The 25045-nt window shown below is 48.6% G+C and overlaps 2 protein-coding genes across 2 annotated transcripts in view; both read left to right on the top strand.

Moving 5' to 3' along the window:
* Positions 1 to 25045, top strand: part of med13a (mediator complex subunit 13a) — a 117672-nt gene that overhangs the window by 91410 nt on the left and 1217 nt on the right. The window contains exons 13-29 of the mRNA XM_036937417.2: positions 350 to 440; positions 1206 to 1417; positions 2022 to 2230; positions 5065 to 5993; positions 6199 to 6366; positions 8053 to 8276; positions 9092 to 9281; positions 9485 to 9896; positions 10076 to 10286; positions 13337 to 13528; positions 15111 to 15334; positions 15656 to 15798; positions 15925 to 16083; positions 16701 to 16889; positions 17048 to 17199; positions 18999 to 19163; positions 19541 to 19641. Coding sequence (XP_036793312.2) covers positions 350 to 440; positions 1206 to 1417; positions 2022 to 2230; positions 5065 to 5993; positions 6199 to 6366; positions 8053 to 8276; positions 9092 to 9281; positions 9485 to 9896; positions 10076 to 10286; positions 13337 to 13528; positions 15111 to 15334; positions 15656 to 15798; positions 15925 to 16083; positions 16701 to 16889; positions 17048 to 17199; positions 18999 to 19163; positions 19541 to 19641 — 3971 coding nt within the window. The remainder of the gene's footprint in view (positions 1 to 349; positions 441 to 1205; positions 1418 to 2021; positions 2231 to 5064; positions 5994 to 6198; positions 6367 to 8052; positions 8277 to 9091; positions 9282 to 9484; positions 9897 to 10075; positions 10287 to 13336; positions 13529 to 15110; positions 15335 to 15655; positions 15799 to 15924; positions 16084 to 16700; positions 16890 to 17047; positions 17200 to 18998; positions 19164 to 19540; positions 19642 to 25045) is intronic.
* On the top strand, positions 13580 to 14749 carry LOC149979150 (uncharacterized). Its single transcript, XM_090192297.1, has one exon. It carries the CDS (start codon positions 13694 to 13696, stop codon positions 14633 to 14635), a length of 942 nt encoding a protein of 313 aa, XP_090048423.1. The 5' UTR covers positions 13580 to 13693; the 3' UTR covers positions 14636 to 14749.

The raw sequence follows: 25045 nt of genomic DNA, 5'->3' as shown, positions 1-25045 counted from the left end.
GAACAGAACAGTCATAGTCCAGCCCCCTCTGAGACTGTCTGGCACTAACAACACTGCAAGAGCACACTGAGGGCTGCAATGCCACCACTACTGGGTTACGGCCTGCCAACCGGGTTCCCCAACCCCTCACTGCAGGGGCTTTGTTGTTGTCACATCGATTTGTTGACTGTCACTGTTCTCGGCTTTCAGAAAATGTGTAATATTGATTTATTTTTTGTTATACAGTTTAGTCTCATTGAGATAAAATATATATAGAGACATGTCATTTAATTTTGTGTGTTGTTTTTGTGAATAAACTTTTGAATGTTTTGAATCTTATTTTTGCCATGTTTTTGTTTATGTTCAACAGCCTGGTTCCAGACGAGCAGTGAATGGAACAGGTGATAAATTTGGCAACAAGGAACCAAAGCCAGCCACTCTGGACCCAGTCTCTTGCATCAGTAAGCCTGCTTCTCCATGCTCTCAGATCAGCCTGTTCAATCAGCTCCTAGGTCAATGCTTATGGGATAGGATACCCCTAAGCACTGACCCAAGATAAGATCAGCTTTCCCCACTCCTCAGCCTAAGGATGATGCACTGAAAATGTGCTTGAGGCAACTCAAACCCATGCAGAAACTCATAATATAACACTTGGAAAGCACAGCCTGTTCATACTCATTAATTCACTAATGAAACATGAAGCTTCTTCAGTCACTAGTCTTAGCACATGTTTGCATTCCAAGATCCGTATGTATCAGGCGTATCAGTAGCAGTGCTGATCTAATATCAGGTCTCTATGTTCATAAGGCAAAAGGAAAAACTGATCATAGATCAGCACTCCTACTCAGCCCAGAGATGTTGTTTACCTATGCTGCTCCCCCTTGTGGTGATAAGAGTTCTACAGAAGTCACTGGCTGTCTGAGCAACCCTGCTCCACTCCAAACAGACAGCTCTGAGCCATGGGGCAGGAACAAGTGTCTCATTATCTACCTCTCTATGTGACTAGTGGAAAGCTTTGTGTGTGAAACAAGGTGTTTGTTGCCTCAGCAGTTAGACTGTCAAACTGTTGATCGTACCTGTTGAGCCATGGCTGCCTTTGAGACTTCAGATCTTCACTTGTTGTTGTCACTGAATGAGAACCTTGATTCCTCTCTAGTCTCTAACGCCCCCCCCCCCCTTCTTAATTTATCCCTATCTTCCCCCTCTCCTCCCTCTATCTCCTCTAGGCTCGGCAGATTTGCACCAGATGTTCCCCACTCCCCCCAGCCTGGAGCAGCACATCATGGGCTACTCTCCCATGAACATGGGCAGTAAGGAGTATGGTGGCCTGGAGGTTGGACAGGGCATGACCAACCTGGACGGTACCTCGTCCCTTGGGGGACACTTCAAGATCGAGGTGGAGGAAGGCTACTGCAGCCCCAAGCCGCAGGAAATCAAGGTGGGTTTGGCCCCTAATTTTCAACTTGACCCCCTCTCTGACCCTGATTAGAAGTCATGGATAACTCCTCTGCATCACCTAACTGTTGCTGAACTTAGGACTGCTGGTATTTTCTAGCCTAACCATGCCCAGGAGTTACAATAAGGATGAATTAAAAAAGTCAATTGAAGTCATAGTACTGTAGCCTCAGTGTACATACAGCACATGGTATAACCCCAGTGTACATACAGCACATGGTCTAACCCCAGTGTACATACAGCACATGGTCTAACCCCAGTGTACATACAGCACATGGTCTAACCCCAGTGTACATACAGCACATGGTCTAACCCCAGTGTACATACAGCACATGGTCTAACCCCAGTGTACATACAGCACATGGTCTAACCCCAGTGTACATACAGCACATGGTCTAACCCCAGTGTACATACAGCACATGGTCTAACCCCAGTGTACATACAGCACATGGTCTAACCCCAGTGTACATACAGCACATGGTCTAACCCCAGTGTACATACAGCACATGGTCTAACCCCAGTGTACATACAGCACATGGTCTAACCCCAGTGTCATACGCCACCGCTCCCTGTCTCTCCCCCCTCAGGACTTCTCGTTTGTGTACAAGCCGGAGCTGTGCCAGGCATTTGTGGGCTGCTCCATGTTTGCCCCCCTCAAGACCCTGCCCAGCCAGTGTCTGCCCCCTATCAAGATGCCAGACGAGTGCATCTACAGGCCCAGCTGGACCACCGTGGGCAAACAAGAGATGCTCAACCACCCCCATGTGCCTTCCATGGCCTACCTCAACAAAGACAGGTAAACATATTTCCTTCAAGTACATAGTACAGAAACCACATTTCTCCTCACCTGCCATTGTATTAGTGTGTGGTTGTGCATTTGAATTGTCTGATAGAGTAAATCAATCAATCAGTCAATCTCTATATGAACCACTCATAACCAATGTGTTTTGTCTGAATGCCTAACTGCTAGGGGCCCATCTGCTATGGGAGGGCTGTCTGTCTGCGTGGCTAACTGACTGTCTCAGGACCCTCTCCTCTGCTTCTAAAGCCTGTGGAACCAATGGAGACTTTCCCAGCTGCTCCAAGGATTTTTTTTTTTACAATTCGTAATGCTCATCTGTGCAGAGGGATACTGAAGCTGCAGTGTAATTTAGACTTAGACGATACAGACACACACACACACACACTTGGGTTTATCCCCCTACCCTCTGAGGAGCCTGTTCTATTCCTCAGGCATGGCTGATTGAGAGGAGGGGAGATGAGTGTAGAAAGCATGGTGGTGATTGAAGGTGAGGATTATTATCCCTCGGTACTGAGCCTGGTCTATCAAATCAAATCAAATTGTATTGGTCACATACACATATGTAGCAGTGTAGCGAAATGCTTGTCTTCCTAGCTCCAACAGTGCCGTAGTATCTAACAGTGCAGTTGTATCTAAAAACGATTCACAACGATACACATCCGATACACATCCATAAGTAAATAAATATTAGATTGAGCAATGTCAGAGTGTCTTTGACTAAAATACAGTAGAATAGAATACCGAAAATACATATGAAATGAGTAAAGCAATATGTAAACATTATTAAAATGACTAGTGTTCCATTATTAAAGTAGCCTGTGATTTCATGTCTATGTATATAGAGCAGCAGCCTCCAAGGTGGAGGGTTGAGCAACCGGGTGGTAGCCGGCTAGTGATGGCTGTTTAAACAGGCATGCCCCAAATTATGCAGAGAGGTACAGCTATGATCATACAGCCATATATTAGGGAAACAGACCTGGTTTTGCCATTACTTATAAAAAATAAATCACAGAATCACTCAATTGCCACCATATGGTAATTACACTACTAGGAAAAAGGTCTGCAATAACAGTACTACTCATTGGGAGGTTTTGTTTAGGAGGTCTGTAAAATGAAAATGATAAACTCCCTTGGATAGTGGTGCCAGGAAAATAACCTCTCACTCAACGTCAACAAAACGAGCTGATAGTGGACTTCAGGAAACAGCAGAGGGAGCAAGCCCCTTTCCACATCGACGGGACCGCAGTGGCTGCCGTACCAGCCAGCACAACAGGATGCTCTCAATTGCGCATCTGTAAAAGTTTGTGAGGGTTTTAGGGGCCAAGTCAAATTTCTAGTGGTTAAGAGCTTTGGGCCAGTATTCACATGTTTTATGTAACCTTTATTTAACTAGGTAGGTTAGTTAAGAACAAAGTCTTATTTACAATGACGGCCTACCCCAGCCAAAGCCTCCCCTAACCCAGACGACGATGGGCCAATTGTGCGCCGCCCTATGGGACCCCTTTTGATACAGCCCGGGATCGAACCAGGGTCTATAGTGACACCTCTAGCACTGAGATGTAGTGCCTTAGACCACTGCGCCACTCAGCAGTCCAGTAACTGAAAGGTTGCTGGTTTGAATCCCCAGGCTGACTAGGTGGAGAGAAACAATCTGCCGATGTGCCTTTGAGCAAGGCACTTAACCCTAATTGCTCCTGTAAGTCACTCTGGATAAGAACGTCTGTCAATTGATGTAAAACATTAGGACCTTGCTGTTCCTCTGTCTGGGTATAGGGGGGTATAGATGTGGCCTCTGTTCCTTGCAGAGTTGTAAGAATGGCATTCAAGTCCCAGAATATCATGGGAAAGCCCTATAAGCTGGTCATGCTGTTTTTACGACCCTCACTACTTAACCTGCGCTACTGCCTGTAAGGGCTGCATCCCAAATAGCACTCTATTTCCTTTATAGTGCACTATGGGCCCTGATCACAGGTAGTTCACTGTATAGGGGTGGAGAGAGAGGGAGGAGGCAGGGGCCTACTGCTTTAGGTTCAGCCACAATGTGTTTCTTTCCCACACGTATGTAAGTAGCCTAGGTATGGACAGGGACAGGCTGTGCTGTGCTCTCCTCCCTCTTTAGCTCTCATCACAGCTGCTCTCCTCCTCTCGCCAGGCCCAAAAATAAACTCATCTCCCTAATTGAGGGGCTGCTTTAAATGGCATCGCCTTCCACAGTGGCAATGGGATACCCCAATAGATACCCCAATAGATACCCCAATAGATACCCCAATAGAAAGGCAGACACTTTTCTCTGCTTTTTTGTGAACCATTCCCTTTCTTGACGGTTGTTGTGTTGTTTTACCTCTGCTGTGTAATGGAGGTTTAGTTGATACTGAAATGAACTGTTGATTGTTGTGTTACTGTGTCCCAAGCTATGGTTTGTTGTGTTGTTTATGAATCAAGCTCTAGCACAGGGTTCCCCAATTGACGACCTGCGTGACTCATTTTGTCCTGCGGGTGGTTTTATTTGGCCCACCAATGTTTTGTTGTTGTTGAATTTTCATTGCTGGACATAAAAAACGGTAAAAACACCAGGAAATCAGCTCCAAGCTATTTTAATTTGGGAAATGTGTTCCTAGGTATTTCCACGCATAGTAGAGAGACGTGATCATAATTACACAAATGTAAGCAGTCTACAAATGATTTGTAATTAAGTTGCGTCCCCCGACCATTCGTTCAAGAAAAAATCATCCCGCGGCTGAAACTAGTTGATGATCCCTGCTCTAGCATATTGTCCCCACAGGCTGGTTTGTGTGACTGATTCCTCTCTTCACTTCTCTCTATCACAGTAACATCCCCAGTGTGGGCAGTGCCATGGATCAGGACTACAGCCAGAGTTACACACCCCAGACCCATACTCCCTTCATGTCCAACAGTGCCCCCCCCAGCAACAGTGGCACGGGCATCCTGCCCTCACCGGCCACCCCGCGCTTCTCCGCCCCCACCCCACGCACTCCCCGTACCCCACGCACCCCAAGAGGGCCCGCCAGTGTCCAGGGTTCGCTCAAGTACGAGAACTCGGACCTCTACTCGCCTGCCTCTACCCCCTCCACCTGTCGACCCCTCAACTCAGTGGAACCTGCCACCGTGCCCTCCATCCCCGAGGCCCACAGCCTCTACGTCACCCTCATCCTCTCTGAGTCCGTCATGAACCTCTTCAAGGACTGCAACTTCGACAGCTGCTGCATCTGCGTGTGCAACATGAACATCAAGGGGGCCGATGTGGGGGTGTACCTGAGCGACCCCACGGGAGAGGCCCAGTACCCTTGCACCTGCGGCTTCAGCGCTGTGGTCAACCGCCGCTACGGCAACGGCTCGGGCCTCTTCCTGGAGGACGAGCTGGACATCATCGGACGCGACTCGGACGTCAGCCGCGAGGCGGAGAAGCGCTTCGAGGCGCTGCGGCAACACTCGCTGGAGAGGACAGGGGGAGGAGGGAGGGGGGAGAGGGTACCAGACGAACTGATCTTACTGCTACAGGACCAGTGCACCAACCCCTTCTCTCCCATGGCTGGGATGGAGCCTGACAGCCTGGCAGCGCGGGGGCCCGGGGGTTGTCCAGTGCCAGCCTGTGTGAGGGTGGAGGAGAGGGACTTCCACAGTGACTGCTACATGGCTCTGGAGCACGGCCGCCAGTTCATGGACAACATGTCAGGAGGCAAGGTGGACGAGGCCCTGGTCAAGAGCACCTGTCTCCACCGCTGGTCTAAACAAAATGGTAAGAAAAACACAATTTTGTTGTTCTAACCATCATTAAAGTCCATGTCTGATACATTGATACCTTGTTATTTGCATTTGGCCCATCAGATGTTCAGTTGGCTAGCATATCTAACCAACAGAAACCAGTCTGTTCATTTGTCCTGCCAGTTAGCGGTATGTTGATATTTCTAGTTATACTTCTCTCCTCCTTCTCCTCTCCCTAGCGGTGGACATCAGTGCTCTGTGCTCTCAGGACGTGTTGCGGGTGCTGCTCTCCCTCCAGCCTGTACTCCAGGATGCCATCCAGAAGAAGAGGACGGTGCGCTCCTGGGGCGTTCAGGGACCCCTCACCTGGCAGCAGTTCCACAAGATGGCTGGACGGGGCTCCTACGGTAAGCCACCAGGGACTAAATTCTCCAAGAGCTAAAAACTCACGTAGATACGGGCAGATACGGTACAGATCAGTAGTCATCTCAGTCACACTGCTCTAGTCCAGATGTCAGCTCAGTGGGGAAGCTGCCACTGCTGCTGTGTTGGGTTCACTTTGGGCTTTCAATCCTTCTCTGAGAGGTGACGGGTGGCACGCTGGCTTGTTTAAGTAATTACTCACTCCCTCTGTTCCTCTCCTCCTCTTCACCTTCTCTTATACCTCTCCACTCCTCACTCCTGCTCCTCTCCTCCTCTTCACCTTATCTTATACCTCTCCACTCCTCACTCCTGCTCCTCTCCTCCTCTTCACCTTCACTTATACCTCTCCACTCCTCACTCCTGCTCCTCTCCTCCTCTTCACCTTCTCTTATACTTCTCCACTCCTCACTCCTGCTCCTCTCCTCCTCTTCACCTTCTCTTATACCTCTCCACTCCTCACTCCTGCTCCTCTCCTCCTCTTCACCTTCTCTTATACCTCTCCACTCCTCACTCCTGCTCCCTACTCATCTCTTCTCCTTCTCTTATACCTCTCCACTCCTCACTCCTGCTCCCTACTCATCTCTTCTCCTTCTCTTATACCTCTCCACTCCTCACTCCTGCTCCCTACTCATCTCTTCTCCTTCTCTTATACCTCTCCACTCCTCACTCCTGCTCCTCTCCTCCTCTTCACCTTCTCTTATACCTCTCCACTCCTGCTCCTCTCCTCCTCTTTACCTTCTCTTATACCTCTCCACTCCTCACTCCTGCTCCCTACTCATCTCTTCTCCTTCTCTTATACCTCTCCACTCCTCACTCCTGCTCCTCTCCTCCTCTTCTCCTTCTCTTATACCTCTCCACTCCTCACTCCTGCTCCTCTCCTCCTCTTCTCCTTCTCTTATACCTCTCCACTCCTCAATCCTGCTCCTCTCCTCCTCTTCACCTTCTCTTATACCTCTCCACTCCTCACTCCTGCTCCTCTTCACCTTCTCTTATACCTCTCCACTCCTCACTCCTGCTCCTCTCCTCCTCTTCTCCTTCTCTTATACCTCTCCACTCCTCACTCCTGCTCCTCTCCTCCTCTTCACCTTCACTTATACCTCTCCACTCCTCACTCCTGCTCCTCTTCACCTTCTCTTATACCTCTCCACTCCTCACTCCTGCTCCTCTCCTCCTCTTCTCCTTCTCTTATACCTCTCCACTCCTCACTCCTGCTCCCTACTCATCTCTTCTCCTTCTCTTATACCTCTCCACTCCTCACTCCTGCTCCTCTCCTCCTCTTCTCCTTCTCTTATACCTCTCCACTCCTCACCCCTGCTCCTCTCCTCCTCTTCACCTTCTCTTATACCTCTCCACTCCTCACCCCTGCCCCTCTCCTCCTCTTCACCTTCTCTCATACCTCTCCACTCCACACTCCTGCTCCCCTACTCATCTCTTCACCTTCTCTTATACCTCTCCACTCCTCACTCCTGCTCCCCTACTCATCTCTTCTCCTTCTCTTATACCTCTCCACTCCTCACTCCTGCTCCTCTCCTCCTCTTCACCTTCTCTTATACCTCTCCACTCCTCACTCCTGCTCCCCTACTCATCTCTTCACCTTCTCTTCTCTCTCCTGCCTCTCTCTTCCTGCATCCTTCCTTCTCCTCCCCCTCCCTCCTTTTTCCTTTCATCAGGCACAGATGAGTCTCCTGAGCCCCTGCCCATCCCTACCTTCCTGGTGGGTTTTGAGTATGACTTTGTGGTGCTGTCGCCCTTCGGCCTGCCCTACTGGGAGAAGCTGCTGCTGGACCCCTTCGGCTCCCACAGGGACGTGGGCTATCTTGTGGTCTGTCCCGACAACGAGGCCCTGCTCCAGGGGGCCAAGAACTTCTTCAGGGACCTCACCGCCGTCTACGAAGTAAGGCTGGAGAACGTTACAACGCTAATGTCCATGGACCATGCAAGAGATGGGGCATCTTTGGAGAGCTGAAGCAAGACGTTTTTCTTCAGGAAATTTTTTTTTAAATCATGAAAATGACCATAGGAGTTGGGAGTTAAGAGCATATGACCATAGGAGTTGGGAGTTAAGAGGATATGACCATAGCAGTTGGGAGTTAAGAGGATATGACCATAGGAGTTTGGAGTTAAGAGGATATGACCATAGGAGTTGGGAGTTAAGAGGATATGACCATAGGAGTTGGGAGTTAAGAGGACATGACCATAGGAGTTGGGAGTTAAGAGGATATGACCATAGCAGTTGGGAGTTAAGAGGATATGACCATAGGAGTTGGGAGTTAAGAGGATATGACCATAGGAGTTGGGAGTTAAGAGGACATGACCATAGGAGTTGGGAGTTAAGAGGACATGACCATAGGAGTTGGGAGTTAAGAGGACATGACCATAGGAGTTGGGAGTTAAGAGGATATGACATTTTGGGAAGTGAATTGAAATGTCAGCGTGATAAATAGAAAAACTCCTAATTGAAAACAAAGGGCACTTTTCAATTATTGAATGAAATGGAACCATACCTTGCTATCCCAGCCTACGTATTGATGACAGAAACAATAGCCTGTCTCCTTCAGTTCTGTACCATTCCTTATTGGACTGTCTACCTCGACATACATTGTTCGTTCCTGTGCTGTTGTCTAACCATTCTGCCATCCCTCCTCTCTTTCCCTCCCTCCCTCCTTCTTCTCCTTCCATCCCTACCCCCGCTCTCCATGTGCCCTGCAGTCATGTCGTCTGGGCCAACACCGCCCCATCTCAAAAGACCACCCGGACGGCATAGTGAGAGTGGGTGGAGCGGCCGCCAAGAAGCTGGCAGAGCAGCCTGTCAGCGATTGGTTCCTTAAGGCTGCCAGCGGTAACAGCGACGCCTTCGCCAAGCTCAAGCTTTACGCTCAAGTCTGCCGCTACGACCTTGGTAGGTTCCGGTGACTACACGGTCGGACCTCCCATGCCCATATTGCCAAGAACATGGTTTTACAACATGGTTTCTATTTTCTATATATATATTGGTTTCTAAAGTCTAATGCGAGGTCGTTCACATAGCTTATGAATGAGATTGTGTTAAAGGTTGTTTGACTACTGTTAACCTGTGCTTTCTGCTCCTGTCTCTCTCCTCAGCTCCATACCTCGCTGCGCAGCCTTTACACAGCTCCCTCCTCGCACAGCCCACACCCCCTCCTGCCTCCAGCCAATCCTCATCCATGCAATCCTCCGGCTCCTCCACCACCACCTCGACTGGCCCCCAAAACTCAGTGACCCCCGGAGGCCCCTCCCTCCCCAACAGCAGCGGCAGCGTGCCTAGCAACAGCACGGGTGTAGCCAACAGTGCCAACAGCGCAGCATCATCAGGGAGCCTGCCCAGCAGCGGGATGCAGTCTGCCAAGCCCAGCTCTTTCCCTCCCTTTGGGACCATGGGCTTGCAGAACCAGGGCCTGGATGGTGGCACCCAGGGAGGGCAGCTGGGCCAGCAGAACACAGGACTCCCCGGGGGGGACTCAGCCAGCCAGGCACCCACTGAACCCCTAGAGAGGTAGCTACAACACCAGGGTCCGCATTCACTCATATGTACACACACACACACACACACACACACACACACACACACACACACACACACACACACACACACACACACACACACACACAGTGCCTGGAGGGAATCCCCATTCCTCGTCCTAACTCCCCTCTCGCTCTTGTCCCCCTCTCTAGCACCATGGAGCGAGAGAAGGTGGGTGTGCCGACGGACGGAGAGTCTCACGCCATCACATACCCCCCGGCCATCGTGGTGTACATTGTGGACCCCTTCACCTATGAGGAGCCTGAGGCGGGGTCCAGTGTGTGGACCCTGGGACTGCTGCGCTGCTACCTGGAGATGCTCCAGTTCCTCCCACCACACATCCGCAACGCTGTCTCTGTACAGGTAACCTCAACACAAGTCTGTCTCTGTACAGGTAACCTCAACACAACTCTGTCTCTGTACAGGTAACCTCAACACAACTCTGTCTCTGTACAGGTAACCTCAACACAACTCTGTCTCTGTACAGGTAACCTCAACACAACTCTGTCTCTGTACAGGTAACCTCAACACAAGTCTGTCTCTGTACAGGTAACCTCAACACAACTCTGTCTCTGTACAGGTAACCTCAACACAAGTCTGTCTCTGTACAGGTAACCTCAACACAACTCTGTCTCTGTACAGGTAACCTCAACACAACTCTGTCTCTGTACAGGTAACCTCAACACAACTCTGTCTCTGTACAGGTAACCTCAACACAACTCTGTCTCTGTACAGGTAACCTCAACACAACTCTGTCTCTGTACAGGTAACCTCCACACAACTCTGTCTCTGTACAGGTAACCTCAACACAACTCTGTCTCTGTACAGGTAACCTCAACACAACTCTGTCTCTGTACAGGTAACCTCAACACAACTCTGTCTCTGTACAGGTAACCTCAACACAACTCTGTCTCTGTACAGGTAACCTCAACACAACACAACTCTGTCTCTGTACAGGTAACCTCAACACAACTCTGTCTATGTACAGGTAACCTCAACACAACTCTGTCTCTGTACAGGTAACCTCAACACAACTCTGTCTCTGTACAGGTAACCTCAACACAACTCTGTCTCTGTACAGGTTACCTCAACACAACTCTGTCTCTGTACAGGAAACCTCAGGAAACCTGTGTGTGTTGATGAAATATTGTGTCTGGCATTGTCAAGAAGTGTCTGTTTATTTAGAATAAACTATCACTAACATTTGCCAAGACTTTGCTTTACTGCTAAAGATGTCAGACGGGACAATCAGTATGAAAGAAGACAGAACAGGGCGCTGTATATAATGTACAGTAGTTTTATCAGCGCTGTATATAATGTACAGTAGTTTTATCAGCGTTGTATATAATGTACAGTAGTTTTATCAGCGTTGTATATAATGTACAGTAGTTTTATTAGCGTTGTATGTAATGTACAGTAGTTTTATCAGCGTTGTATATAATGTACAGTAGTTTTATCAGCGTTGTATATAATGTACAGTAGTTTTATCAGCGTTGTATGTAATGTACAGTAGTTTTATCAGCGTTGTATATAATGTACAGTAGTTTTATCAGCGTTGTATATAATGTACAGTAGTTTTATCAGCGTTGTATATAATGTACAGTAGTTTTATCAGCGTTGTATGTAATGTACATAATGTACAGTAGTTTTATCAGCGTTGTATATAATGTACAGTAGTTTTATCAGCGTTGTATATAATGTACAGTAGTTTTATCAGCGTTGTATATAATGTACAGTAGTTTTATCAGCGTTGTATATAATGTACAGTAGTTTTATCAGCGTTGTATATAATGAACAGTAGTTTTATCAGCGTTGTATATAATGTACAGTAGTTTTATCAGCGTTGTATGTAATGTACAGTAGTTTTATCAGCGTTGTATATAATGTACAGTAGTTTTATCAGCGTTGTATGTAATGTACAGTAGTTTTATCAGCGTTGTATGTAATGTACAGTAGTTTTATCAGCGTTGTATGTAATGTACAGTAGTTTTATCAGCGTTGTATGTAATGTACAGTAGTTTTATCAGCGTTGTATATAATGTACAGTAGTTTTATCAGCGTTGTAAATAATGTACAGTAGTTTTATCAGCACTGTATATAATGTACAGTAGTTTTATCAGCGCTGTATATAATGTACAGTAGTTTTATCAGCGTTGTATATAATGAACAGTAGTTTTATCAGCGTTGTATATAATGTACAGTAGTTTTATCAGCGTTGTATATAATGTACAGTAGTTTTATCAGCGTTGTATATAATGTACAGTAGTTTTATCAGCGTTGTATGTAATGTACAGTAGTTTTATCAGCGTTGTATATAATGTACAGTAGTTTTATCAGCGTTGTATATAATGTACAGTAGTTTTATCAGCGTTGTATATAATGTACAGTACTTTTATCAGCGTTGTATGTAATGTACAGTAGTTTTATCAGCGTTGTATATAATGCACAGTAGTTTTATCAGCGTTGTATATAATGTACAGTAGTTTTATCAGCGTTGTATATAATGTACAGTAGTTTTATCAGCGTTGTAAATAATGTACAGTAGTTTTATCAGCGTTGTATATAATGTACAGTAGGTTTATCAGCACTGTATATAATGTACAGTAGTTTTATCAGCGCTGTATATAATGTACAGTAGTTTTATCAGCGTTGTATATAATGTACAGTAGTTTTATCAGCGCTGTATATAATGTACAGTAGTTTTATCAGCGCTGTATATAATGTACAGTAGTTTTATCAGCGTTGTATATAATGTACAGTAGTTTTATCAGCGTTGTATATAATGTACAGTAGTTTTATCAGCGCTGTATATAATGTACAGTAGTTTTATCAGCGTTGTATATAATGTACAGTAGTTTTATCGGCGTTGTATATAATGTACAGTAGTTTTATCAGCGTTGTATATAATGTACAGTAGTTTTATCAGCGTTGTATATAATGTACAGTAGTTTTATCAGCGTTGTATATAATGTACAGTAGTTTTATCAGCGTTGTATGTAATGTACAGTAGTTTTATCAGCGCTGTATATAATGTACAGTAGTTTTATCAGCGTTGTATATAATGTACATAATGTACAGTAGTTTTATCAGCGTTGTATATAATGTACAGTAGTTTTATCAGCGTTGTATATAATGTACAGTAGTTTTATCAGCGTTGTACATAATGTACAGTAGTTTTATCAGCGCTGTATATAATGTACAGTAGTTTTATCAGCGTTGTATATAATGTACATAATGTACAGTAGTTTTATCAGCGTTGTATATAATGTACAGTAGTTTTATCAGCGTTGTATATAATGTACAGTAGTTTTATCAGCGTTGTACATAATGTACAGTAGTTTTATCAGCGTTGTATATAATGTACAGTAGTTTTATCAGCGCTGTATGCTGACCTGCTGGTATCCACCTCTCAGATCATCCCGTGCCAGTACCTGCTCCAGCCGGTGAGGAGCGAGGAGCGTCATATCTACGCTCAACACCTCAAGTCCCTGGCCTTCTCAGTGTTCTCCCAGTGCAGGCGGCCCCTCCCCGGATCCACCAACGTCAAGTCACTAACCGGCTTCGGCCCTGGCCTGGCCATCGACACTGCACTGAAGAGCCCAGAGGTACACAACTCATCACTGACCAACATTATCCTGACATGATCCTAACTAATATGCAGCTTTATCACCAGAGATTGGCATGTCTGGACCACAGGGACAGCTGTGTCTGAATCAGTGATTTGATTTAGAGTGGGGAAACCAGTTGTAGGAAAGCATCGACTTGAATGGATGAATGAAGTGGCAGGGAGAGCAGTAAACCAGCCCTCTGCTCTCCAGCCCTCTGCTCTCCAGCCCTCTGCTCTCCAGCCCTCTGCTCCTCAGCCCTCTGCCCTCCAGCCCTCTGCCCTCCAGCCCTCTGCTCTCCAGCCCTCTGCTCTCCAGCCCTCTGCTCCTCAGCCCTCTGCTCTCCAGCCCTCTGCTCTCCAGCCCTCTGCTCTCCAGCCCTCTGCTCTCCAGCCCTCTGCCCTCCAGCCCTCTGCTCCTCAGCCCTCTGCTCTTCAGCCCTCTGCTCTCCAGCCCTCTGCTCTCCAGCCCTCTGCTCTCCAGCCCTCTGCCCTCCAGCCCTCTGCTCTCCAGCCCTCTGCTCTCCAGCCTTCTGCTCTCAAGCCCTCTGCTCTCCAGCCCTCTGCTCTCCAGCCCTCTGCTCTCCAACCCTCTGCTCTCCAGCCCTCTGCTCTCCAGCCCTCTGCTCCTCAGCCCTCTGCTCCACAGCCCTCTGCTCTCCAGCCCTCTGCTCTCCAGCCCTCTGCTCCTCAGCCCTCTGCTCTCCAGCCCTCTGCTCTCCAGCCCTCTGCTCTCCAGCCCTCTGCTCCTCAGCCCTCTGCTCTCCAGCCCTCTGCTCTCCAGCCCTCTGCTCTCCAGCCCTCTGCTCTCCAGCCCTCTGCTCTCCAGCCCTCTACTCCTCAGCCCTCTGCTCTCCAGCCCTCTGCCCTCCAGCCCTCTGCCCTCCAGCCCTCTGCTCTCCAGCCCTCTGCTCTCCAGCCCTCTCCACCTCTGCCCTCTGCTCTGGCCATGTGTAGTGTGCCAGCAAGAGAGGGAGCACTGAGCTGGAGAGAGGGTTATACTAACCCCCTTAGTCCTGGAACAAGACCAGTCGAACGTATAACCCTCTTCCTTCTCTCCAGTTTTCTTTCCATTATCTGCTTGGCTAGCTCCCTGAGACCTCCCTAATGGATTCCAGGCTGCAGGTTTAGACAGGGAGAGGCCCTAGACTGGCACCCAATCCTATTTAACTCTCTCAGGCCAGCCAGCCACTACATTGCATTTCCCCCTGTACACAGTGGAGTGGAGTGGGTACTAGAGACTAACGCTGAGCTACTTAGCAAGCTGGATAAATGTCATCTCTTCAGGGATTTGGGTGGGGAGAGGGGACAACAGTAGTGACACTTTTGGAATGTTGGCTCAGCCGACTAACCAACTCAGTGATTCTCATGTGTCTTTCTAGTCCTGGAGTAGATAGATTTAAGTCCTGAATTGTGTTCAGGAGGGCACAATGTACCCAAACATGTTGCAATGGAAAACAAAAAGATATCATAGTTATTTGACAAATTTAAGTAGTACATCCCAGTTTAAAAACATGTTTTACCTAATAAACATGACCCTTGTATAACCCCTAACCTTTGACCCCTCTCTCGTCGCCCAACAGAGACCAGAGTGTTTGCGGCTATACACGCCTCCGTTCATCCTGGCGCCGACCAAGGACAAGCAGACAGAGCTGGGGGAGACGTTTGGGGAGGCCTCTCAAAAGTACAACGTGCTGTTTGTGGGCTACTGCCTGTCCCACGACCAGCGCTGGCTCCTGGCCACCTGCACCGACCTGTACGGAGAGCTGCTGGAGACCTGCATCATCAGCATCGATGTGCCCAACAGGTGGGACCACATCATCCTCACCACCATCTAGCGTCAGCCAACCTCGAGCAGAGCATTACAAATGGCAGGCTATTGCAGCTAGCAGTTGTTTTTTTTTAAGCAAAACGATGTTTGTTTTGCATTGAGTTTTTGTTTTTTTACGATATACCAGGTAATGATGAAAACTGTCTAGTAATGAAGTGTAGTAATGAATATTGCAAGGTCAACAATCTACAACTTTCCTTCCAATCTGGCAACTCTAGTGATCTGTAGTAATACGTGTTGTGTTAAATGTTCAGTGTGTGACAGAATGTGTGTGTGTGTGTTTTTGTTTCGACATAGAGCGCGGAGGAAAAAAGGCTCTGCCCGGAGGTCGGGCCTGCAGAAGCTGTGGGATTGGTGCTTGGGGCTGGTGCAGATGACATCAGTGCCATGGAGGGTGGTGATTGGTCGACTGGGCAGAATGGGACATGGCGAGTTGAAAGGTGAGGTGGAGCCTTCTATTTTACTGTTAAACGTTTATTTTCTGGCGTTTATTTTGTCTTACTCGTTCACTCACTCATCTCTCTCTCTCTTCCCCTCTCTCTCTTTCCTTTCTGCCTCGGTTCCAGACTGGAGTATTCTGTTGAGCAGGAGGAACCTGCAGTCTCTGAGTCGCCGTCTCAAGGAGGTGTGTCGTATGTGTGGCATCTCTGCCTCCGACACTCCCAGCATCCTTAGCGCTTGCCTAGTCGCCATGGAGCCTCAGGGCTCCTTTGTCATCATGCCAGGTACTACGTTCTCCAGCCCTTTGTGTGTGTGTGTCTGATGGATGATGGCAGCCTATCATAATGCATGTCGCTCCCTGTTGTTATCAGATTGATGGGTCTGAGGACAGTGCTTCTCTCAGCCATAAACCACTGGTTCTCTCAGTCATAAACCACTGGTTCTCAAACTCCATTGATTTCTGTGTGATGTGATGGAGACTGGCATGGACCATTGATACTGTGGGTGTATAATATGGGTGTACTGCTGTATATGAGGAGGGGCTGGACGGGTCCCTCCGGACCAGTGGTTTTGGTTAAAGGAGATGGATGTCTCCTCTCCCAGGACTTGGCTTTGACCCAGACATTGTGGGTTATACTCCACAGATCCAATGATAATTATAAAATACAATAGAGCACTGGACTGAATAATAATGGCCAGTTGAAAGATCGAGGTTGCTTTTATTGGCACCACTTACATTTTTTCTGCATTAATTAAGTGTTGTTACTAATTAATTGACTGATTAATGCATGATAGCTATAGCAGATGTCAACCGTTTCCATTTGTGTGTATACTGTCTGTGTTCAATGTAGATTCAATGAAGATGAACACATTGTGAACCCAACTTCCTCTTTCTCTCCAGACTCTGTGTCTACAGGCTCAGTGTTTGGCCGCAGCACCACTCTGAACATGCAGACGTCCCAGCTGAGCACTCCTCAGGACACATCCTGTACCCACATCCTGGTGTTCCCCACCTCAGCCTTTGTCCAGGTGGCTAGCTCCAACTACACTACTGACACCAACATAGATATCGCCTTCAACCCCATCCCCGGTGAGTCTACTGTACCTCTGCTCCCCCCTCTGGCCTCACCTCTCAACTCTCAACTTTGACCTTACCTTTTTCTTAATTAACCTTATTGAAAATAACTGATTTAGTCCATTAGAAAGAAGTCGTTTTTTTGAGTTTCTCTCCTCTTCTCCTCTGTCCAGATGGGTCGGACGCCATTGGGATCTTTGACCTGCTGGACCAGGAGAACGACCTGGTGGACCCCGACATCATCAATATCCTGCCCGCCTCGCCCACCACCTCGCCCGTACACTCCCCCGGCGGCCACTACCACCAGGGGGGAGACGGCAGCAAGGTAGGCCCACCACACCACAACATGTCTCACCTGTGTAGACTATGAGAGGTTCTCCAGCACAGACTTTAATGAGGAAAAAACTTGAACTTAAAGGGGCAATCTGTCACATGGATGACGCTGTAGAGACGAAGCAGGTACAGGAAGTAAAACATTTAACACAGAACGGACATGGAACGAGACGGTAACAGCAAGTAAACGGATAATACAGACAGAAAAACATCAGTGCAGCAGCAGGGAACAGAGCAAGGAAACTGACAAATATAGGGGAAATAAACAGATGCTGAGTGAGTCCAGGTGAGTCCCATGTCGCTGATGCGCGTGACGAAGGAAGGCAGGTGTGCGTAATGGATGATAAGAGTGAGTGATGCAGGGCAGACGCCAGGGGGGTAAGAGCGGAACAGAAGTGACACACTCTGCAGTTGCTGCATCCATTTTCATACTTTTAAATGAATTAAATATACCCATTGATTATTGAAGCATATAACTTATGATCTTAGTTTAAATGTCATCAAGGACAACAACCACCCGAGCCACTGCCTGTTCACCCCGCTATCATCCAGAAGGCGAGGTCAGTACAGGTGCATCAAAGCTGGGACCGAGAGACTGAAAAACAGCTTCTATCTCAAGGCCATCAGACTGTTAAACAGCCATAACTGAGTGGCTGCTGCCAACATACTGACTCAACTCCAGCCACTTTAATAATGGGAATTGATGGGAAATGTATCACTAGCACTTTAAACAATGCCACTTAATATAATATAATGTTTACATACTCTACATTACTCATCTCATATGTATATGTATATACTGTACTCTATATCATCTACTGCATCTTTATGTAATACATGTATCACTAGCCACTTTAAACTATGCCACTTTGTTCACATACTCATCTCATATGTATATACTGCACTCGATACCATCTACTGTATCTTGCCTATGCCGTTCTGTACCATCACTCATTCATATCTTTATGTACATATTCTTTATCCCTTTGTCTATAAGGTAGTAGTTGTGGAATTGTTAGTTAGATTACTTGTTGGTTATTACTGCATTGTCGGAACTAGAAGCACAAGCATTTCGCTACACTCGCATTAACATCTGCTAACCATGTGTATCTGACCATTAACATCTGCTAACTATGTGTATCTGACCATTAACATCTGCTAACTATGTGTATCTGACCATTAACATCTGCTAACTATGTGTATCTGACCATTAACATCTGCTAACTATGTGTATCTGACCATTAACATCTGCTAACTATGTGTATCTGACCATTAACATCTGCTAACTATGTGTATCTGACCATTAACATCTGCTAACTATGTGTATCTGACCATTAACATCTGCTAACTATGTGTATCTGACCAATACAATTTGATTTGATTTGATACCCCCATCAGAATAATAAATAAGATAGTTTCACTTCTTTGTAAACAGAGTAATTCAAACTATTTGTTTTACATTGTATCAACAGAAAACATGGTTAAAAGTATAATTAGCTTATATGTCTATGAATTTGAGAGTTCCATTACTCCAGCCCTCAGCTTTAAACCAAAACAGTGACAGGCTACCATTTTGTTATTGTTTCAATGGCAGATTGCCCCTTTAAGATGAACACAAAGATGACATTTAAGTAAAGTAACTTAATCAAGTAGATTTGGCCTGGATTGATAATGCTAGTGCTACTTAGTTCTCTTGAACAGTTCTGTAATGTATGAAAAACCAAACAGACTTTTACAGTGTACATTATTACACGCCAGAGATGAACTCATCCCCCTCCTCTTCCCTTCCAGGGCCAGAGTACAGACCGGATGGAGTCCCACGATGAAGCTCCTAACATCCTGCAGCAGCCCCTGGCCCTGGGCTACTTGGTGTCCACAGCCAAAGCCGGCCCACTGCCTGACTGGTTCTGGTCAGCCTGCCCTCAAGCTCAGAACCAGTGTCCCCTTTTCCTCAAGGTACATCTGTCAGGCATCTGCACTCATACTCCTTGGCCCATATTCATATTGTCTCAGAGTATGAGTGCTGATCTAGGATCAACATTCTTGTAGTCTGAGACGCTTTGTGAATACAGGCTCTGGATTATAACATGTCTTCTGGTATAATGCCACTTTGACGTCATTGTTAATATTCATTTTTCAAATAATTTTTTGGACTGACAAGATTCTGTATCAAGCGATCATAGTTAACTAACACATCATTTTATTTGAACCTAGATTGTATTCACTTGCTCCAGATATCAGTGATTGACTGACTTTTGTTTGCTCTGTTATTACTGTGTGAATGGTTTAGCTAGGCCTGTCACTGACTTCCTTTGTGTCTTGTCTTTCCCCAGGCCTCTCTGCATCTCCACGTGTCTTCAGTGCAATCAGATGAACTGCTGCACAGCAAACACTCCCACCCACTCGACTCCAATCAGACCTCAGACGTACTCAGGTAAACATTGGGGATGGGCATGAGTAATCAAGTAATTCAAATCAAATCAAATGTTATTTGTCACATTCACCAAATACAACAGTGAAATACTTACTTACAAGACCTAACCAACAGTGCAGTTTAAACAAAATAGTAAATAAATACCCACCAAAATATGAATAAGAAATAAAGAAATAACTAATAATTAAAGAGCAGCAGTAAAATAACGATAGCGAGGCAAGGAGGTACCGGTACAGAGTCAATGTGCGGGGACTCCAGTTAGTTGAGGTAATTGAGGTAATATGTACATGTAGGTAGAGTTATTAAAGTGACTATGCATAGATAATAACAGAGTTGCAGCAGTATAAAGGGGGGGGGGGGGGCAATGCAAATAGTCTGGGTAGCCATTTGACTAGATGTTCAGGAGTCTTATGGCTTGGGGGCAGAAGCTGTTTAGAAGCCTGTTGGACCTAGTCTTGGCTCTCCGGTACAGCTTCTCATGCGGTAGTGGAGAGAAAAGTCTATAACTAGGGAGGCTGGAGTCTTTAACAATTTTTAAGGCCTTCCTCTGACACCGCCTGGTATAGAGGTCCTGGATGGCAGGAAGCTTGGCCCCAGTGATGTACTGGGCCGTTCGCCCTACCCTCTGTAGTGCCTTGAGGTCGGAGGCCGAGCAGTTGCCATACCAGGCAGTGATTCAACCAGTCAGGATGCTCTTGATGGTGCAGCTGTAGAACCTTTTGAGGATCTGAGGACCCATGCCAAATCTTTTCAGTCTCCTGAGGGAGAATAAGTTTTCTCGTGCCCTCTTCACGACTGTCTTGGTGTGTTTGGACCATGTTAGTTTGTTGGTGATGTGGACACCGAGGAACTTGAAGCTCTCAACCGGCTCCTCTACAGCCCCATCGCTGAGAATGGGGGCGTGCTTGGTCCTCCTTTTCCTGTAGTCCACAATCATCTCCTTTGTCTTGAGCACGTTGAGGGAGAGATTGTTGATCTGGCACCACACTCGGACCTCCTATAGGCTGTCTCGTCGTTGTCGGTGATCAGGCCTACCACTGTTGTCATCTGCAAACCTAGTGATGGTGTTGGAGTCGTGCCTGGCTGTGCAGTCATGAGTGAACAGGGAGTACAGGGGGGGACTGTACTCCCTGAGGGGCCCCCATGTTGAGGATCAGCTTGGCGGATGTGTTGTTGCCTACCCTTACCACCTGGGGGTGGCCCATCAGGAAGTCCAGAATCCAGTTGCAGAGGGAGGTGTTTAGTCCCAGGGTCCTTCACTTAGTGATGAGCTTTGAGGGTACTATGGTGTAGAACTGAGCTGTCGTTAATGAATAGCATTCTCACATAGGTGTTCCTTTTGTCCAGGTGGGAAAGGGCCGTGTAGAGTGTAATAGAGATTGCATCATCTGTGGATCTGTTAGGGTGGAATACTTGAGTACTCGAACGAACGTCAAATACTGTAAAACTATTTGGTGGAATGTGCTTTGTGGCTGCCCGAACAGGCAAGTGAAATTTTGTCTTGAAGACAACATTCATTTGTTTTGACTCTAGTGTCCATTTGTACATGTGCATTTGCGGGACACAACAACAACAAAAAACAATCCAAGCATCACACTGTTCTTCTCCCTAAATGTCCTTTCCCCTCCGTGTCTCATTCACTCAGTTGTGTTCCGACCGCTCCCTCTACACACACATACTGACTAATGTACGTAACGGTTATGATAAATTAATTAATTACTGTATGTTTTTCCAGCACGGACCTTGTGTTCTAAAAATGTGTTTTTCCATTTGATTAAAAAAACATGTGAATACTCGAACAGTCATAAAATGTCAAATTCCCATCCCTAGTAAACACACACATACACAGAAATGTATTTCCATTCAAATTCCTATTTTCCCTAACCCCTAACCCTAATTATAACCGTAACACTAAACCTAACACCTAAGCTTTTAATAGCCTTTGTCCTCATGGGGATGTGGGAAATGTCCCCACGTGTCACGTTCTGACCATCGTTCGTGTGTGTTTTCCTTGTTTTAGTGTTGGTCAGGACGTGAACTGGGTGGGCATTCTATGTTGGATGTCTTGTTTGTCTATTTCTATGTCCGGCCTGATATGGTTCTCAATCAGAGGCAGGTGTTAGTCATTGTCTCTGATTGGGAACCATATTTAGGTAGCCTGGGTTTCACTGTGTGTTTGTGGGTGATTGTCCTTAGTGTTAGTTTGCACCAGTTTAGGCTGTTTCGGTTTTCATTACGTTTATTATTTTGCACTGTTTGTATTTGGATTCATGTTGCTATAGTCACAATAAACATGGATCGCAATCTACACGCCGCATTTTGGTCCGACTCTCCTTCACACCTAGAAGACCATTACAGAATCACCCACCACCAACGGACCAAGCGGCGTGTCAACAGGCAGCAGCAGCAGCAAAAAGAGGAGTTACGTTGTAAGGATTTCTGGACATGGGAGGAAATCCTCGACGGGAGAGGACCCTGGGCTAAACCAGGGGAGTATAGCCGCACCAAGGTGCAGCCGAAGAAGGAACAGAGGCAGCAGGAGCAGCAGCAGCCGCAGTGGGAGAGAGCGTCATGGGAGGACGAATTAGACGGTAAAGGACCTTGGGCTCAGCCAGGAGAATATCGCCGTCCCAAGGAAGAACGGGAGGCGGCGAAAGCGGAGAGGCGCTGGTACGAGGAGGCAGCGCGGCGTCGTGGATGGAAGCCCGGGAGTCAGCCCCAAAAATTTCTTGGGGGGGGGCTAACAGGGAGTATGGCTACGCCAGGTAGGAGACCTGAGCCAACTTCCTGTGGTTACCGGGGGGCTAGAGAGACCGGGCAGGCACCGTGTTATGCTGTGGAGCGCACGGTGTCCCCAGTGCGGGTGCACAGCCCGGTGCGGTACATTCCAGCTCCGCGTATCGGCCGGGCTAGAGTGGGCATCGAGCCAAGTGCCATGAAGCCGGCTCTACGCATCTGGTCTCCAGTGCGTCTCCTTGGGCCGGCTTACATGGCACCAGCCTTGCGCACGGTGTCCCCGGTTCGCCTGCATAGCCCAGTGCGGGCTATTCCACCTCGCCGCACTGGCAGGGCGACCGGGACCATTCAACCGGGTAAGGTTGGGCAGGCTCGGTGCTCAAGAGCTCCAGTGCGCCTGCACGGCCCGGTCTATCCGTCACCACCTCCACACCCCAGCCCTCCGGTGGCAGCTCCCCGTACCAGGCTGTCTCTCCGGCCCATCCGTCCAGAGCCTTCCTCCTCTCCAGCGCTGCCGGAGCCTCCCGCCTGTCCGGCGCCTCTGCCGGAGCCTCCCGCCTGTCCGGCGCCTCTGCCGGAGCCTCCCGCCTGTCCGGCGCCTCTGCCGGAGCCTCCCGCCTGTCCGGCGCCTCTGCCGGAGCCTCCCGCCTGTCCGGCGCCTCTGCCGGAGCCTCCCGCCTGTCCGGCGCCTCTGCCGGAGCCTCCCGCCTGTCCGGCGCCTCTGCCGGAGCCTCCCGCCTGTCCGGCGCCTCTGCCGGAGCCTCCCGCCTGTCCGGCGCCTCTGCCGGAGCCTCCCGCCTGTCCGGCGCCTCTGCCGGAGCTTCCCGTCTGCCCGGCGCCTCTGCCGGAGCTTCCCGTCTGCCCGGCGCCATCGGAGCTTCCCGTCTGCCCAACGCCGCCAGTGCCGCCCGTCTGCCCAGCGCCGCCAGTGCCGCCCGTCTGCCCAGCGCCGCCAGTGCCGCCCGTCTGCCCAGCGCCGCCAGTGCCGCCCGTCTGCCCAGCGCCGCCAGTGCCGCCCGTCTGCCCAGCGCCGCCAGCGCCGCCCGTCTGCCCAGCGCCGCCAGCGCCGCCCGTCTGCCAGGAGCCGCCAGTGCCGCCCGTCTGCCAGGGGCCGCCAGTGCCGCCAGTCAGCCAGGGGCCGCCAGTGCCGCCAGTCAGCCAGGGGCCGCCAGTGCCGTCAGTCAGCCCAGCGCCAGCGCCGCCAGTCAACCAGGGGCCGCCAGAGCTGCCAGTCTGCAAGGAGCTACCAGTCTGCAAGGAGCCGCCAGAGCTGCCTGTCTGCAGGATGCCGCCAAAGCTGCTAGTCTGCAAGGAGCCGCCAGAGCTGCTAGTCTGCAAGGAGCCGCCAGAGCTGCCAGTTAGCATGGAGCAGCCAGGGCCGCCAGTCAGCATGGAGCAGCCAGGGCCGCCAGTCAGCATGGAGCAGCCAGGGCCGCCAGTCAGCATGGAGCAGCCAGGGCCGCCAGTCAGCATGGAGCAGCCAGTGCTGCCAGTCAGCATGGAGCAGCCAGATCTGCCAGTCGACCAGACTCTTCCAGATCTGCCAGTCGACCAGACTCTTCCAGATCTGCCAGTCGACCAGACTCTTCCAGATCTGCCAGTCGACCAGACTCTTCCAGATCTGCCAGTCGACCAGACTCTTCCAGATCTGCCAGTCGACCAGACTCTTCCAGATCTGCCAGTCGACCAGACTCTTCCAGATCTGCCAGTCGACCAGACTCTTCCAGATCTGCCAGTCGACCAGACTCTTCCAGATCTGCCAGTCGGCCAGACTCTTCCAGATCTGCCAGTCGGCCAGGATCTGCCAGAACCGCCAGCCGGCCAGGATCTGCCGGATCTAACTACCTGCCTGAGCTTCCTCTCAGTGCTGTGCTACCCATCAGTCCCGAGCTACTTCTGTCCCGAGCTGACCCTCTGTCCCGAGCTGTCATTAAGAAGGGTCACCTATCTAGGGACGCTAAGGAGGTGGACTAAAACTGTTATGGAGTGGGGTCCACGTCCAGCGCCAGAGCCGCCACCGCGGACAGATGCCCACCCACACCCTCCCCCATAGGTTTAAGTTGTGCGTCCGGAGTCCGCACCTTGGAGGGGGGGTACTGTCACGTTCTGACCATCGTTCGTGTGTGTTTTCCTTGTTTTAGTGTTGGTCAGGACGTGAACTGGGTGGGCATTCTATGTTGGATGTCTTGTTTGTCTATTTCTATGTCCGGCCTGATATGGTTCTCAATCAGAGGCAGGTGTTAGTCATTGTCTCTGATTGGGAACCATATTTAGGTAGCCTGGGTTTCACTGTGTGTTTGTGGGTGATTGTCCTTAGTGTTAGTTTGCACCAGTTTAGGCTGTTTCGGTTTTCATTACGTTTATTATTTTGCACTGTTTGTATTTGGATTCATGTTGCTATAGTCACAATAAACATGGATCGCAATCTACACGCCGCATTTTGGTCCGACTCTCCTTCACACCTAGAAGACCGTTACACCACGAGGGATAATTTTCTTTGTTTTACCATCCTTGTGGGGACTTTTGTGGATTTCAGGTCCTCACGAGGATATAAAAATGAGACCACACATTATGCGGTCACAAATACACTCCGCAGTCAAAGGGTCAATCTCATCCACGGCTCAGCCATTAAAGATCTTACGACATGCTTTCAATCAATTTCTGGTCT

The sequence above is a fragment of the Oncorhynchus mykiss genome, chromosome 12, assembly GCF_057628025.1.
Source record: "Oncorhynchus mykiss isolate SJ-2025 chromosome 12, ASM5762802v1, whole genome shotgun sequence".
Taxonomy (NCBI): Eukaryota; Metazoa; Chordata; class Actinopteri; order Salmoniformes; family Salmonidae; genus Oncorhynchus; species Oncorhynchus mykiss.
This window is presented reverse-complemented; position numbering and strand designations above follow the sequence as displayed.